This window comes from Nycticebus coucang, chromosome 22, assembly GCF_027406575.1.
Source record: "Nycticebus coucang isolate mNycCou1 chromosome 22, mNycCou1.pri, whole genome shotgun sequence".
Taxonomy (NCBI): Eukaryota; Metazoa; Chordata; class Mammalia; order Primates; family Lorisidae; genus Nycticebus; species Nycticebus coucang.
Window position 1 is genome coordinate 10500333 of NC_069801.1, and position 15656 is coordinate 10515988.

The window sequence follows — 15656 nt, forward strand, 5'->3', positions numbered from 1 at the left end:
AGGAGGGACCTTGGCATCCATGGGTATCTCCCCAGCTCCCATGGGCAGCCGCCTGTCAAGGCAAAGATGCGTCAGGATCTCTCGGGTGCCGACTTCTGGATCAAGAAGCCCATCCCTTGCTGGCTTCTCTCTGAGACTTGCCCTTTCACACCGTCCTGGGCATGGATCCCTGCAGACCATGCACTGAGCCTTGCAGGGAGGAGTGCATAGATGCCATCTCTAGTTTCTGAGATAGAAACTGTGTCCCTGACTGAGTCACAGAGAAAGAGCATCACATGTGGGGGTACGGGAGTCCTGGCCCACAGCACATCCCCTCAACAAATATGTGTGAGTGTAAGAAGTGGAAAGACTTGATCTTTGAATCTCATTACCTTAATCTGGCAAATGCAGATTCCTGTACCTCCTCTGCATAGAGAAGTTGTTTTGAGAATAAAATAAGAAGAGAGCTGTGAAAGTACTTTGCAAAACCAAGATGTGACTCTAATTCCTGGGGAAGACTGCCTATAAGAAGGATTTTAATGAGAGAAGTGAGAATATTTGTGACTATGAATTTGTGTGGGTTGAGGGAGAGGGACTTGTTTGATCAAACACAAACTCTTTGGTGAAACATCTATTAAGCACCAGGCAGTGGTAGCAAATGGAAAAACAGAACCCAAACCCTGCCTTCCTAAGGTTCTTGGTCTGGCTAGTGGGTACGTGCAGCCTAGGAGATGGACGGTGCAGTTCTTGCCAGGGCGTTTTGCTGCATGCAACAGAAATAATCAAATTTTCTAAAGAAAAGGGCATTTATTCTTGGGAATTCCATGGAATCCAAGATAAAGCAGAATAAGCAGGATTGCTTTGGCAACAACCCCAGTATCAGGGGTTTAAAGACCTCTGCTTCCATGAGCCAAACTCATGGTAACTCATCTCTCAAATCCTTCGGTCTGTATTTCAAATTAGCAAATAAATAAACAAAACGGTGGTCAGTGGAGACATATGTTAAGAAGTAAGTAAATGCTGAATGTTAAATCTAAGGGATGAAAAGGAATCGGATGCAGAGAGGCAAGGGATAATATTCTTGGCAAAGGCAAGAGAAAAGACAAAAGCCCCGAGGGCAGGAAAGAATTAAGCAGCAAGAGCATATAAGGAGCAAGGGGCAGTAGCCGGATTACACACGCGTGCTCTTCACCTGCTAGCAAGACAATGCCATAGGATACGTATCAGCTGGGTTGTTGCCTAAAACTTTGGTTTAAACCCTCCCAGCTCTTTTGTCAACAAGGCTGTTTGGTCCATTTCTGAATCTGGGTCTCTATTTGTCTGTGAACAAGGAGGGGGCTGGAGCAAATGATCCTGTTTGCATCCTAGAACCAAAAAACTTAATTAATTTGTCAAGTAGAGTGACTGTATATACTGGGTTTCCTGGGGCCATTTCAATGTATGCCACTTGTCCTGGCTTAATTATTCATAGGACCCTCCTTCACTCTCAAAAGTGGCCCAGTTTGGACATTAGATTATAAGGTTGTGCTATTTATGGGGGAAGGGAGGTGCATAAAGCTGGGCTGTCAGCAGTGGGTTAGGCTCTTTGCCTTGATTCTTGTTAGGAATTTCCTTCCTCTGAGCTATAGGGAGGTTGGTTTCGCACTTTCCAAAATGCCCAGGCAAGCTTTGATGGGCACCAAAGGTGCATAGCACAGTTTACTTCCGCTACTCAGAAAGATCTGACACTTGGCACATATTGGTGGAAGCTGGTAACCGCACGTGGACCAATGCCTGAGCCTTGGATGGATGGGGTCTGGCTGGGTGTGCGTGATGGCAGCAGTGACAATGGGATGATATTGGTTTGGTTCTTAACATAACAACCTTGTAAGGTGGGGGTTACTTTGGGAACATGCAGAGGGGAAGACCCCAAAACAGAACCCATAGCACTGTCAAATCCTCATAGCTGTGAACCCCAGAGAGAGCAAGCTGTGGGCAAGCAAGTTTCAAATCCTTCCCACAGAAATTTGTATGTATCTCTCAAGATGTGGTTCAAAGGAGTAGGGCGCTGGCCCCATACACCAGAGGTGGCAGGTTCAAAACCAGCCCCGGCCAAAAACTGCAATAAATAAATAAATAAGAAATGGGTGGTAAATGCTATCAGCCCTGCCAGACAGGCAAGCGGGCTTGCAGTAGGGTGTTAGGCAAGTGGGTGGGGTCACAGATTCTGGGACTCTTTTCTTACCTGAGATCAGGGAGGAGTGGTGGCAGGGGTAGAGGCTGGGAGCAAGAAAGCTAAGCCCTTTTTGGTTTAAATCAAGGGCACCTCAGAGGGTAATTGATCTCATACTTTCTATCTAAGATCCGGTCCTTTTGTGTGCGCCTGAACATAAGTAGACACAGCTGGGAAAAGCCCCCTTCTTCCTGTTAAGAAAACAAAAAAACACTCAAAAAATAAAATTCTTTAAAATCCTGGGAGGCACCCCAGGGGTTTTTAAAGAAAGTTTCTTGAAACCTAAAAGAGAGAGATGAGGAGAAAAGGGACCCAAGGAATGAGTCTCTGCTTTCTTTTCTCCTTGTTAGATTTTTGTTTGTTTGTTTTGTTTAAAGATTCTGGTGTGTGGGAATAATCTCACAGAGGAGAAAATGAGTAACAAACTGGGGGTCAGTTTGTTTATTGCACAAACAAGCTCCCACGCGCTCATTTACAGAGCGCGTACTACAGGCGAGGCCTCAAGGACACAAAGATGAACACCACAAGCAACCTGACCCACTCCTTCCCCAGCTCGGAAGTTCACGGTCAAGTGGAGAGAGACATGAAATCTGATAAATTACTGTTACTTCTGAGGAGTGCTGTGCTAGAGGTTTGGGCACACATGTGCTCACACACACACACACCTGGCTCTTTAAAAGAGTGCTGCTCTTAATTGTTTACACAGCTTTGTCCCTAGAACACCCCATATTTTTTTTTTTTGTATTTGCACATAAAATGATTTTTTTTTTTTTTTGAGACAAGGTCTCACCCTGTTGGCTAGAGTACAGTAATGTCATCATAGCTTGCCATCTCAAGCTCCTGGGTTCCAGCCATCCTCCTGCCTCAGCCTCCCAAAGTGGCAGAATTATAGGAATGCACCACCATGCTTGGCCTAACGTGACTTTTTTTTTTTTTTTTAAGGTTAAATTCATATAACTTAAATGTAATCATGTCAAAGGGAACAATTCAATGGCACTTAGTACAGTCAGGATGTTGTACAACCACCACCTCTATCTAGCTCTGAGACATTTTCGTCACTCCCAAAATAAAACTCTGTACCTATTTATATTAAGCAGTTATTTCTCATTCTCACCCCACATCCCCCAGCAAACACCCATCTGCTTTCTCTCTCTGGATTCACCTATTCAGGATATCTGACATGAATAGAGTCACACAACTTTACAACATGGGACCTGTTATATCAGGCTTCTGTCACTTGGCATAATGTTTTCAAGTTTCAGCCACACAGGAGGCTTTGTGGAAGATCAGTATTCCTTTTCATAGCTGAATAATATTCCATTGTATGTTCATACCACGATCCGTTTATCCACCCATTCATCTATTGACAGGCATTTGGGGTCTTTCCACCTGACTATCGTGAATAGTCCTGGTGTGAACATTTGTGTACAGACATTTGGACATACTCTTTAGAACACAGACCTAGGAGAGGATTTACTGGGTTGTACAGTAATTCTCCATTTAAATCTGGAGGAACCACTGAGCTGGTTTCCAGTTGGATCCGCCATGCCTTCCCCATTCTGAACACCCACAAAGTTCTAGAGTTTTGATGCTTCTCCATAGCTTAACAGAGAAACTTGACTCCTGGATTATAAATATGCCAAGCAGCTCTAAGGGTGAGGTTGGTCCAGTTGCTCAGAGCTTGTGCCAATGAGGCTAAAGTCAGGGTTTGGTCCACACTGACCCGTTAAGCTGAGCTGTGTAGATAGTGAAGAACTGTGTCTACCAGCAAGGTGCACCACCAGCAAATCCTGCCCTCCTGCAAAAGCTTGTTGGTGGTCACAGGGGAAGGGGGCAAGTGTTTTTATAGTTTTACATAAAAGAGGGGGAAAAAATCTGTCATCCAAGGTCTACTGAAGGCACGGGAGGACTAACCTGGATCAGATGATTACTTACTTCCAGTCCTGGTGTCACCGGATTGCTGTGGGACCCTTGGGTAAACTTCTTAACCCTGTGCAGAGCCTCAGTCTCCTCATCTTTGTAATGGGAATGCTGACCCTTACTCCAAAGGGACCACGATACAAAAGCACATTGCCTGCATTTTCTGGCTTGGTTGTTACAGGCTTGCAATAAACGCTGTTGAATCTGAAGGGTAGACCACCTCTGCGCCTGCAGGCGCACCCCACTGCTTCTGCAAAGTGCTCTTAGCTGTGCTCCTAAGGTTGACTGAGCTGGAACGGTGGCCTGCTGTAGTCCAGGGGTTACATTGGCTGTTTTAAATCGTCCTATTTGCATGGAATGAAGCTTGCTATGGTAACAAGGTCTGGTGGCTGGAATCCAGGGCCCCATTTCACTGAGCAAAGACAGGGAGTGCTCTGGGACAGAAAGAGGAGCTGGAAGGGGCTCATTAATGTTAAGTTACCTCAGTTCTCTTGCGCAGGGGGAATGGGTAAACTGAGGCAGGCAAAAGGGACGACGCCCCACGGACGCCTTCCGTGTTCTTTCCTATCTCATCTCCCTCCCCGCCAATATTCAGCCCAGCTAAGAAGCTTAGGACCTGGCTAAGGCTGGGTGCCCCCCCACCCGGGTGCACACACGGAGGCTCAGGCTGTGGGGAGGTCAGAGCGCCAGAGGCCCAAGCAAGGGGAAGACCGGGCTCCCTCCGGAGGTAGCCAGCACAGGTCGGGCGGCGGGCGTGGGTGCACCAGCTCGGTTCCCCGGTAGGCGGTTGAGGGAACCGAGAAGCCAGAACTCCACTCCGGAGCCCGCGCAGGCTGGCGCCCACCCCCCACCCGGAACCCCACCCCAGCCCTGCTCCGCTCCGGGCCCCTCGGCCGAGCCCCCTCTCTCCCAAGCACCCAGCGCCCCCACCCTTCACCCCAGCACGGCGCGGGGCACTAGTTCGCCGGGCAGGGGCTGCCCCACCGCTCCAGGGAGGGGACAGAGGGCCAGCCTGGGCCCGCGCGCCCCCCACTCCTCTCCAGAGCGCCACCTTGGCCTCCACCCGGCTGCTGCCCGCCGCCCCCGCCTCGGGGGGGTGTGTCCCCGAAGTGGGGGCCGCGGGAGGCGGAGGGAGCCCCCATCCCCGGGAGCAGGCCCCCTCCCGAGCGGGCGGCGAATGGTAGGCTCCATTTAAAGAGTGCCTGGCGGCGCGCGGTGTCCTTCTGCGAGCAGCTCTCGGCGCCCGCCCGCCGGGGTCTCGGCGATCGGGGCTGCTCCTCCTCCTCCTCCTTCTCCTCCTCCTCCTCCGCTCTCTCCTCCTCCTCCTCCTCCTGCCCCCGCCGCCTCGCCACCGCCGCGGCTCGGGCTGGAGGCGCCGCTGTCATTCCTGCGCCCGAGGAGCCGGCGCTGCCGGTGCCCGGGGGTCGGGGCGCGGGCGAGCCGGGCCGCGGGGGACCCAACAGGTAGAGCCGGGGTGCCCGGCCGCGCGCCCCCCCGCGCATCATGCAGCTCTTTGTCACCTCTCTCGCCCCCAGGCCAAAATCCTGAGCATGATGGAAGACAATAAGCAGCTCGCGCTCCGCATCGATGGGGCGGTCCAGTCGGCCAGCCAGGAGGTGACCAACCTGCGAGCCGAACTCACGGCCACCAACCGGAGGCTGGCGGAACTGAGCGGCGGCGGCGGCGGCCCCGGCTCGGGCCCGGGAGCCGCGGCCAGCGCCTCGGCGGCGGCGGACTCGGCGGCAGCGAACATGGAGAACCACCAGCTCGGCGCGCAAGGTAGGGACCGCCCGGCGCCCGGGGCGGAGGGGAGGTGGCCGCGCGCTCGGGCCCCCCACGCCCGGGGCCGCGTCGCTCCACCTCGGGGCTCGGAACGCTCCAGCCCGGCGGTGGCCACCGCGGCTCCCAGGCTGGGAGTTGCAGGCTGCTGTCATTAGCGAAAACCTGGGCGCGTGTGCACGGGGTCACACGGTCACACCGGCCCCGGCCAGCGTGAGCCAGGCGCAGCCGGCGGGTCCCTTCCGGCAGCAGAAAGTGCCCTTTCATTGGCACGCAGCCCCCACTCCGTGGCAAACTTTTCATGTCCGGGCCTTTGCCCCCACCCCGGCAGGGATGAATGCCACAGTCCCTCCTCCCCCCAGTTCCGAAGCCTCTTTCCTGCTCCCGGCTGTGCCGCTGTGGCCAGGTAGAGGGTTGAACTGGCGTGCGCTTTTCTCCCCGGATGCTGCATCCCTGGCTCTCCGTGGCATCTGGACTTTATTTTCTGCCTTGTTTGATTCGTGCAGGCAGTGGTATGAGTGCAAGAGTATGTGCTCTGCACCGCAGGGAGTTTAAACCTCCAGCAAATATAAGCGCCGAGAACACTTTCCTGGGGGGGGTATCGTGGACTTCAAAAGTGGAGTGGTGGGATCCTGGCGAGGAGCCTGTGTTGAAAGGGACGCTTTGCAGTTTTGAGGAGGAGGGAGAAAAAGACAGTTGGTCTGTGCCGACAGTGACAGCGATTTAGCTTTGAACCTTTCCCTGCCAGGAATACAGGTGCTTCAGGTATCCCTCAAATGTTTGGTTTCTGTGGATCACAAAGTAAAAGGGCAATGCGATTTTTTTCCCTTTTTGTCCCTAGTTGCTCTTTAAGAAACATTGGTTATTAAAATCATTTGAATTGTACACTAAAGTGCTGGGATCCAGAACAGGATAGAAAAAAAATCTCCAGTCTGTGAGGGCCACTTGGGTACTCATGTCCCTCCATGAATAGAGGTACCAATTGCTTAGTGGCTCCAAATGATTTTCTGGTGTGTGTGTCACTTCAACAACGCCTCCTGAGCGTAGAGAGTCTGTTTTCATATGAATGCAATCCCTGTTTCCGCCCTGTCTTCCTCGCGAAGGTGTGTGGGTTTTTTTTGATGAAAGATGTGAAGCCTGAACATTACCAACTTCATGTCCAATTCCCAGCCGGATCTGAACTTGGCACTTGAGGAGCCTGTCACAAGTCTTAGGGATAGTGGGGGAGTACTTAGGTAAGGAAGTAGCCATGACATAATAGTAGGGAGATACTGTGGTCCTGGTGCATGCTGCCGGGTACTCAAGCTTGACACCTGGTTCTTCTTGTCATTTGTCCCTTGCTATGTCATTGTATATGAAAGCTCGCTTGGTACTGGAACCTGAGGGGGGAAGGGGAAAGGGCAAAGAACTGAAGCTTTACTTTTTATAGGCAGGACCTCTTGTAACATTAAAGAAATAGCTAAGAACTGGCGTTTTGCAAAGAATCAAAAGCTATCGTAAGGGACATTGAACAATGCCCGGTTATTTCCCACTGTTTGCCCCTTTCTCAGCCAAAGAAAAGTTAAGCGGCTTTTTATCTGAGTCCTGGGTCTAGTTGCAGACAGGGCATGCTGGGGAAGTCAGTGCAGCGATGATGTCCACACACTCAACTTGGAAATTGAGATCCTTGCTGATGGTTAAATTGTGGTAGTAGAGCAATGGGAGGCTGTTTGCTTTTTCTTTTATTCTGACAAAAATGCACAGGATTGTGAAAATGGCTTTTGGATCTCTTGATATCCTTAAAAACACATGAGCTCCCTCATGCTCTTAGGAACGTGCCTGTCCCTGTCAGTGGCTGTCTGTGGGTGGTAAGATGAAGGATGCTCTTGATTTTCCTTCCCTGCACTGTTGGTATTTCTTAAAACCTTTACTAGAGCACTTAGTGATTTTATAATCAGAAAATAAAATGTTAACAGTTTGAACTCATCTTGTTTGTTGGCCGCATAGCCATCTAAATTGATGGGAATTCAAACCGATGTGATGATTGAAAAGAAAACAAGCCCCCACTCCTCCCCACCCCCCCACCCCCCGTCAATAAAGCCAAAGGGGTATGGTTTACTTATCTGCGGCAACGGTACCTCTAGCCTGTACTTTTAATAATGTACTTTTTGCATCATTTAGCCTCTGTGAGTTTTTTGTTTGTTTGGTTTGGGTTTGGTGGGGTTTTGGGGGGTGGTTGTTTTGTTTTCCTTTTTAGCTGCCTGTGGCAGCATCTGGCCTTCTGCAGAGTTAATCTGGTAGTTTTTTCACTATTGCTTTCATTTTCCTACAGGGAAACTTTGAATTCTCACAAGTTAATTTGAGAGCGTGGTTGATTGGTTTCCTTCTGCCTCTTCATAACACACCTTCAGGGAAGCTCAGAGAGGCTCCACTCCTCAGAGTTTCTGACTGTTCTTCCCAATTCGTCTTGTGTTCTCATTCTGTCTGTGTAGGTGCGATTCAGTGGCCCCAGCCCCTCAGAGCATTTAATGTGATTGAGTTCTCACTCCTCAAATCCAGGTTTTGAATGAAAGGAGCATCTTTCAAAATGCAACCTGCAGAAGTAGTCTTTTAAGTAAAGGACATTATGTACATATTAAATGCCTGCTAATGTACTTTTAATAATATTAGCACAAAGGGTTACAGGGGAAATGTCACCTTTGGCTCTCACTACCAAGAGATTGTAAGCTCAATTTTCAAACATTTTTATTTAAAAAAAATTCTTTTTTTTATCTAAGTAAGCAAACTCATCCATCCATCATTGGCTCCTTCGTTGCAGGAATGACAGCGGGCAGTAGGGATGTGGATATGGCCTTTCAAGGAAGAACACTAGAGTTTTTCTAGAGGGTTGATGCAGTGTGCCATTTAAGCAAAGTATTAACTTGGTTAGTACCCTCTGTGAGCTGGGGTGGTTGCTATGTAACAGAATCTAGAAAGTGAACTGCTGAAAATCTGGGCTTTCGGCACTTCGCGGGATCTTCTTTCGGAATCTGTGTTGAAGGAAGGCTTGGCGGCAAGCCCATCTCATTTCTCCCTGCTGCAGGAGAGTTGGACGAGCCCTAATGAGGATGCTGGCAAACCATGCGGAGGGCATCCATGCAGGGTGGCGCATTTCACAGCTCCGGACGCTGCCTCTTGGGTTGCTGGGGTCACCCCCGCCTTTGACAGGTGGACAGAAGGGGGCTTGGAAAGAACAGAGCCAAGCATTTGTTCCAATTCGTCTTGTTGGTGGTAGGCAGCGAAGGGATTTGTTTAAAGTAACATTTCTAAGCTGTTTTCCTCAGCCTAACATCTCTGGGAAAATGTGTTCAAGATGCTTGCAGTTCTCTGAGGGGAAAATACAGCAGTTTGTGTCTCTGAAAATGTTTTATCTGGTGAATGACTAATATTAGATTCAATTGGTTGCTTTGCTATGCATTAGAATAAAACAAGGAGGCATCATCGTACCCAATTCTAATAGGTATTAACTATGAAAAACATAGAATACTCATGCCCACTGGGATAGATGCCTGCTGCCTTTTGTTTGTTGTTATTTGTTAAAGGAAATCATTGTATTTCTATCCTTATGCAAGTGGAGGTGCTGTTACCATCTTTCCTGGGTATGAGGGCTTCCTGCCTACAGCTTTGTGAGAGTGGGGTGGAGGAAGGGTCATTTTCCTATACCTTTATGAATTTCTGCAAATGCACGCAAGTTTCATTTTTCTCTCTAGGCGTCAAAATAGGCTGTTACCAAGGGTCTGACAGCTCTTATCTACCATTACTCCAACACTGGAAACTCTTTGATGGAGTATAAATTACCTTCGGAGTGAATCGGCAGTGTGAGTCGTGGAGACTCCAGACAGTGTTGCTTTGTGAAATAAGTTCTGTCTTTCGGTGTCCCCTTCCCAATTCATTCTGCCTCTGCTCTCTTTTTCCTAAGCAGACTTTTCTCTTTTTTGAGAAAGAGAATTTGCAAATGGCAGAGAGGATGGAAAAAAAATGTAGTGTGATCTCTGGAGTCTTTTGTTAGCTTGCCGCTACGTTACAGAGCTCCCCACATCACCCTGTATGTTGGTTTTCCAGCCGTATGAGTAGGCCGAAATAGTGTCTTTTCCTAATCTTGTAGGCTGTCAAGAGATGGGGCTTCAGGTTTTGTTTTTTTGCTGAAAATTATCATGCACGGTCACAAAAAGATTACTTACAGATCAGTACAGTGTGGTTGAAATTACTTATTGATTGGCTATTATTTACTATCTTTCCATTGTCTTTGGAAAATGCATCCAAAGTCAAGTTTCTGGTTCTGGTTAATTTCACACTTTCAGTGTTTGGTGCATGATTTTCTGCAGTTTCCCAGAACGTCTTTGATATACCCCAGAAGTCCTAGCTGATCTGGTTTTTATGCAATCTTCTCCGGGGTAAGGCAAAGTAGGTAGGCTGTCCTCATTCTTTTACCCCTTTCCCCCCAAGAAGTTTGGCACTTTTTAGGAATCCTATAGGGTTATAATTTGCGACTTCCTAGCTGCCAGTGAGTTTGTAGCAGATGGGCTTGGCAGGTGGCAAGAGCTCATTGGAATTCTGCCTGTTTACCTTGTGAGTCATATGGGGCCCAGGTCAAGGTTGGGGTCTTGACCACATTCATTGCACATTTTTCTTCTGCGTATGTACCTATATATTCATTCCCGGGTCATACAGCTAAGGAAAGCAAACCCAATATGAATTCCTCTGTTCTTGCCAGACCTTACTGGTACCCATGAACAGTAGTCCTTGGATTCTCACCCTCTGCCACCCATCAGGCAGGAGTGGAATTCATTCTCCCTGCTGAGCCCAGAGAATGGGTTTTTAAGTGATCTTGCAAATGGAAATTAGTTCTTACTGCTTGGGTCGAATATTAGAGAGAGTGACACAGGAGATGGCAATCATTACCGTGTCTTCCTGCTCTGAAATGCAGGCAAAGTGAGTTGTAGCAGAATCATTTAGGAAAAAGACAACTTTCCTGAAGCCAACAGGGTGGCTATGCATGGGGATGGATAACACCTGACGAATCATAGCAGCTAAGAGTCACCCAGGCCCCTGCTGCCATCTTCCAGTCCCCTGCCAGGCCCATCCCCACCGTGGAGAGGCTGGAAGGAGGCCAGGGAAAGGAATGCCTCCTTCCACCCCATGTGGTTGGGCCAGACCAGAACATTCTTACTTGTTTGCTACAGCGTCAGATCTAAGTGGTAGGGGCCAGGTTGTGCTCAGTGGGACTGCCTGCTCCCCCCTGGAATCCTAAGCTGCCAGAAACATGAAAGGAGCTGAACATAGTTTTAATGAGTTTGGCAACAACTGTGGAAGCAGGTGGCTTCTGTGCGGTGGGAAACCATTGGTTCTAAATTTATTCTGGAGTCTTTATTGACTGGGCCGTGCAAGACCTTTGGGTCAGGCTTCTGAAAGGCCCATGCCCCCTTTGCCCTCTGATGAAATGAGATCTTCCTTAGCACAGGAGCTCAGATGGAGCTTGTCATACGCAGTTTGAGGGCAAGGAGCCCCAGTGCCTCTGCTCCCTTCTGCAATGTGCAGTCAGGCTGGAGGAGGGAGAGCCTGGGTCTCATCCTCTCCCTCCTTTTCCATCAGAGCGAGAGCTGCAGCACCTTTGTGAGGATGCAGACGTGGTCTCAGCTCTGTAGACTGTTGGGAGTAATATGAACCCTCAAAGAGCAGAGCACCCTTTTAAAGGAGGTGGGTCCAGAGCTAATATTCTCCACTCAACCTGTAGGCCCTTCGTTATGGTTTTTAGAACTTACCCCTCGGGGACACCACAAGATGCAGGATGTTCTGGAACCATTTTGAAATGGGTAGTTTTTTGGCCAACATGAATTAGTTGAATGCAGCAGTGAATGAGAACTAGTTTCAATGCTCTGGTCAAACTTTTTGCTAAGTAATAATAAGCACCCAAATCATGTCAAGTATTGTGGTAAGTGCTTAACTGGCATTATTGAATCCTAAACCCAACTATTATGTTCTTTAATTTGAGACAGAGTCTTTCTTTGTCGTCCTCGGTAGAGTGCCGTAGTGCCACAGCTCACAGCAACCTCAAACGCTTGGGCTCAAGTGATTCTTTTGCCTCAGCCTCCTGAGCAGCTGGGACTACAGGCGCCCATCAACCACGATGCCTGGTTATTTTTTATAGATGGTGTCTAGCGCTAGCTCAGGCTGGTCTCAAACTCCCGAGCTCAATTGATAGACGGGCGTAGGCCTCCCAGAGTGCTAAGATTATAGATGTGAGCCACCTATTATACCCGTTTTTCACAAGATAAAATTAATTCTCAGAGAGGCTAAATCACTTGTCTGTAGTGACACAGTATGCATGGTGATGATAATGGCAAACTTTGGCACAGTGTTTACTCTGAGCCAGGTGCTATTCTAAGTGCTTCTCTGTATTAATGCATTTCTTTAATGCATTTAATTCTCATGATGACTTATTAGGCAGATACCATTCTTGTATCCATTTTACAGGGGAGAAAATAGAGGCACAGAGATGATATATCACTTGCCAAACGGCACACAGCCATGACGTGCCCATGCAGGGTTCCAGGGTCCGTGTTCTCACTTCTGCTTCCTTGCCCAGGTTCACTTAGCTGCCACATGACTGAGCCGGGATTTCAGACGTACCAGGTCCCTCTGCTATTTACACATGCACATGCCTCCCTGTCTCCTAAGTCAGAAGCGTCTTTTGCTGTGTTCCAGTGGGAAGGCTGAGGGACCTATAGGCTTGTCTCCAGTCCTGAGCAGTGTTTTGCAGGATTGGCAGTCGTTTCTGGGGCATTAGGGTGAAACCTGAGGATTGAGAGTTGGGGGAGCAGCCATACCTCTCACTTTGGCATGGACTCACCTGACCAAGAGGGGACAGAATCCTGCTTGCAAGATTGACAACACATGGGATATTTGTCACCAATGAAAAGGACAGATTGGGTTCTAGACTTTTTCTTTGACTTCATGTGCTTCCTCTCTCTTGGGGAGGAAGGTTCCAGATGAAGCTAGAATCTTGCTGCCTCTTACGTTCTATTTGACCCATGTCTTCCCCTTTCCCTGAGTTCCTTCTCTGTGGCCTCATTAGCTACAGTGGCCCCAAGACTGTACCCAACAAAGGACTCGCTGTGTCATACAGGAACCTTATGAGTGAGGTTTCTTGGTTCCACTGTTGTTGACATTTGGGGCAGGATAATTCTTTGTCCTGTGTGTCACACCATGCTTGTAGCATTCCTGGCCTCTACCCACTAGATGACAGTAGAACCCTTCATACCCCGGTGTGACAACAAAAATGTCTCCGGAAGTTGCCAGATGTTCCCTGGAGGCCAAAATTGTCCCTGGCCGTGAACTACTTTTTCTGCCCTGGCATTAGGGGAGACTTCAGGGGTGAGTGCTTCTTCCTGGAATGATAGGTTTGTGAGGTCAGGGAGGATTGTCTATTTTTCACTGCTCAGAATAGTGCCTGGCACATAATAAAAGCTTAGTAAATACTTGTTGGATGGATGAATCCTAAATTACAGGGTGTGTGAATTTGGCCTTCTTATCATGTTATACATAGTATCGTGAGGATGGCTGATTTAATGAGAGATGATTTTAATTGAGTGCTTACGTCCTGTGTAGCAGGCACTGTCCCCAATTCTTTACCTGTAATACCTCCATTACTCCTTTAAAATACCTTATAAGGTAAGTGCTATGTTTGTCAATTTACAGATGAGAAAATTGAGGAGCAGTGAGTTTACACGACTTTCCCCAGGCCACCAAGCTAGCAAGTGGCAGAGGCAGGATCCAAACCCAAGGAAACGTGACTCTGGAGACTGCTCTCTCCACCAGCAGCTTTAGAGCTTGGCCTCGTTTTCCCCATTACTGCCCAAAAAACCATTATTGTTTTGAAGTTGTTGTTGTAGCAATTATAATCAGGGCCTGCGTGTTGGAGACTAAGTCATCCATCATCTATCCTCAGAGCTCTGCTATACAAAATATGCTCTGTCACTGGCGGAAAATCTGTAGCCAGGAAGGACTCTGGCCAGAGGGAAGAGGGGACCTTGGTGCTGAGCCACATTCACATATGAGAACAAGATGCTCCCTTCTCTCTGCCGCACTGGTGGGCTTTGGCTAAAGAGAGTTGCAGAGAGGGCTTCTTTCTGGAACAGTGGACTCCAGAGCTTCTTAGCGGGGGCTTGACTCATTTGTAGAAAAGGAGATGTTCCAGGATCAGAACTGGGGAGCTGGAGAGACCTGAGATCACCCAATGGTGTAGCAGGAGCAACAGCTAGCATCCTCTGCAGCATTTTCTCAACTTAACCTTCACATCACAGAGAGCAAGGCAGAGTTACCCCTCCATTCTGCAGATGAAGAACTCGAGGCTTAGAAAGCTTAAGTTGCTTGTCTGGGCTCGACCAAATGGTCAACCCGTGGACAGAATAACAGGGGGTTAGAACATAGCTTTGGCTGACCCTGGAGCCCGCTTCACTACGACAAGAATATCCAGGTGCCACAGCCACAGAGAACAACCTGGAGGATGGTTTCGCCTTATTTTGCCTTAATGTCTTCTCTTCCTTCTTTCCTTTTTCTCTCTCTCGTGAGAGATTGGGCACATAGGTCCAGGGACCACAGATTTAATAAGATAGGGACTTGGAGTTATCATGGAGCGCATAGCCCAGGAGGTGGGACTGACATGGAAACATAATTACATTTCTAATAAAGGTCTAGAGAGGTGTAATGGGAAAATAGAGGACGCAGGGACAAATACAGGAGTCTTTGCTGATGTGTGTGACAGTGGTAATAGGTAGTAAAAGCAGGCTGGAAAAATACATGAATTTCACCGTGAAAGGTTAAAACTGGCCACGGTGGATTATTAAAAAGTATAACTTTGGGGGTAGGTTGGGATTGAACACTGTAGAGAACAGCTGCCAGCTGGGACCTTCTTCCCCAAAGAAAGAGCATGTCTCAAGGGGAAGGAAGGTGTGGATACTACAGGGTTTAGATCTTTAATAATACTCCCCCACCCCCGCTTTAAAGAGAATAGAAAAGGATGTACGTTTCAGGGCAAGCATACCGGCCTCTTCTAAAATAACCTCACCCCTTGTATCATCTTCCCAGCCAATGCTGGGGCTTCTTGTCAGCTGCAACAAATGAATTCATTCATTTTCTTTAATTAAGTTGAACTTTTAAAAACAGCGAACCTGGTGTATTTGCTTTAACTCAGTAAGTGCAGCTAGGAACACAGACTTACATCTGTGTCATTCCTCCCCCCCCACACACACACCCCTTCTTGTCCTTTGAAATTGTCAAGGATGTGCTCACCATTTCTGGGTGGTGGCGAGGTATGAGATTTAGACATTGGATCCTGACCATGGAGATGTAGGCGTGGGACCATAGGCCGTGATGAATGAAGCTTGGGGAGAAATGACCTGGCCTTAGTATATCGATTGTCTTAATTAATGTGTGTGTTCATCAAGTGGATTGCTTCTCTTTGTTTTATAAGGTTCACTATGTGAAGCAAGAAAGAACACAACCATTCTGCACATCTTTAGATTTGGGAGTTCACGGAAAGACAAGGCTTGGCTGCTGCCCTTTCGTGAGGAAGGCCAGCCTGTTAGCAGGCAGATGTGCTCTGATCATCCTGTTTGAAGTTTGACGTGGTACCAGGCAGCCCTGTGGGGGTGGGGAGGCATGTTTAAATCTTAGTGGAAATCCTATAGAAAAGATCATGATGCTGTGGTCGGTTTCCACAGTGTGAGTTATTGTCACTGGCAAACAA

General features: G+C 48.4%; 1 protein-coding gene across 3 annotated transcripts in view; it reads left to right on the forward strand.

The window, feature by feature from the left end:
• Positions 1–15656, forward strand: part of KAZN (kazrin, periplakin interacting protein) — a 1031394-nt gene that overhangs the window by 593117 nt on the left and 422621 nt on the right. For all 3 annotated transcript variants that reach the window (XM_053575946.1, XM_053575943.1, XM_053575944.1), the window contains exon 3: positions 5647–5890. In XM_053575946.1, coding sequence (XP_053431921.1) covers positions 5647–5890 — 244 coding nt within the window. The remainder of the gene's footprint in view (positions 1–5646; positions 5891–15656) is intronic.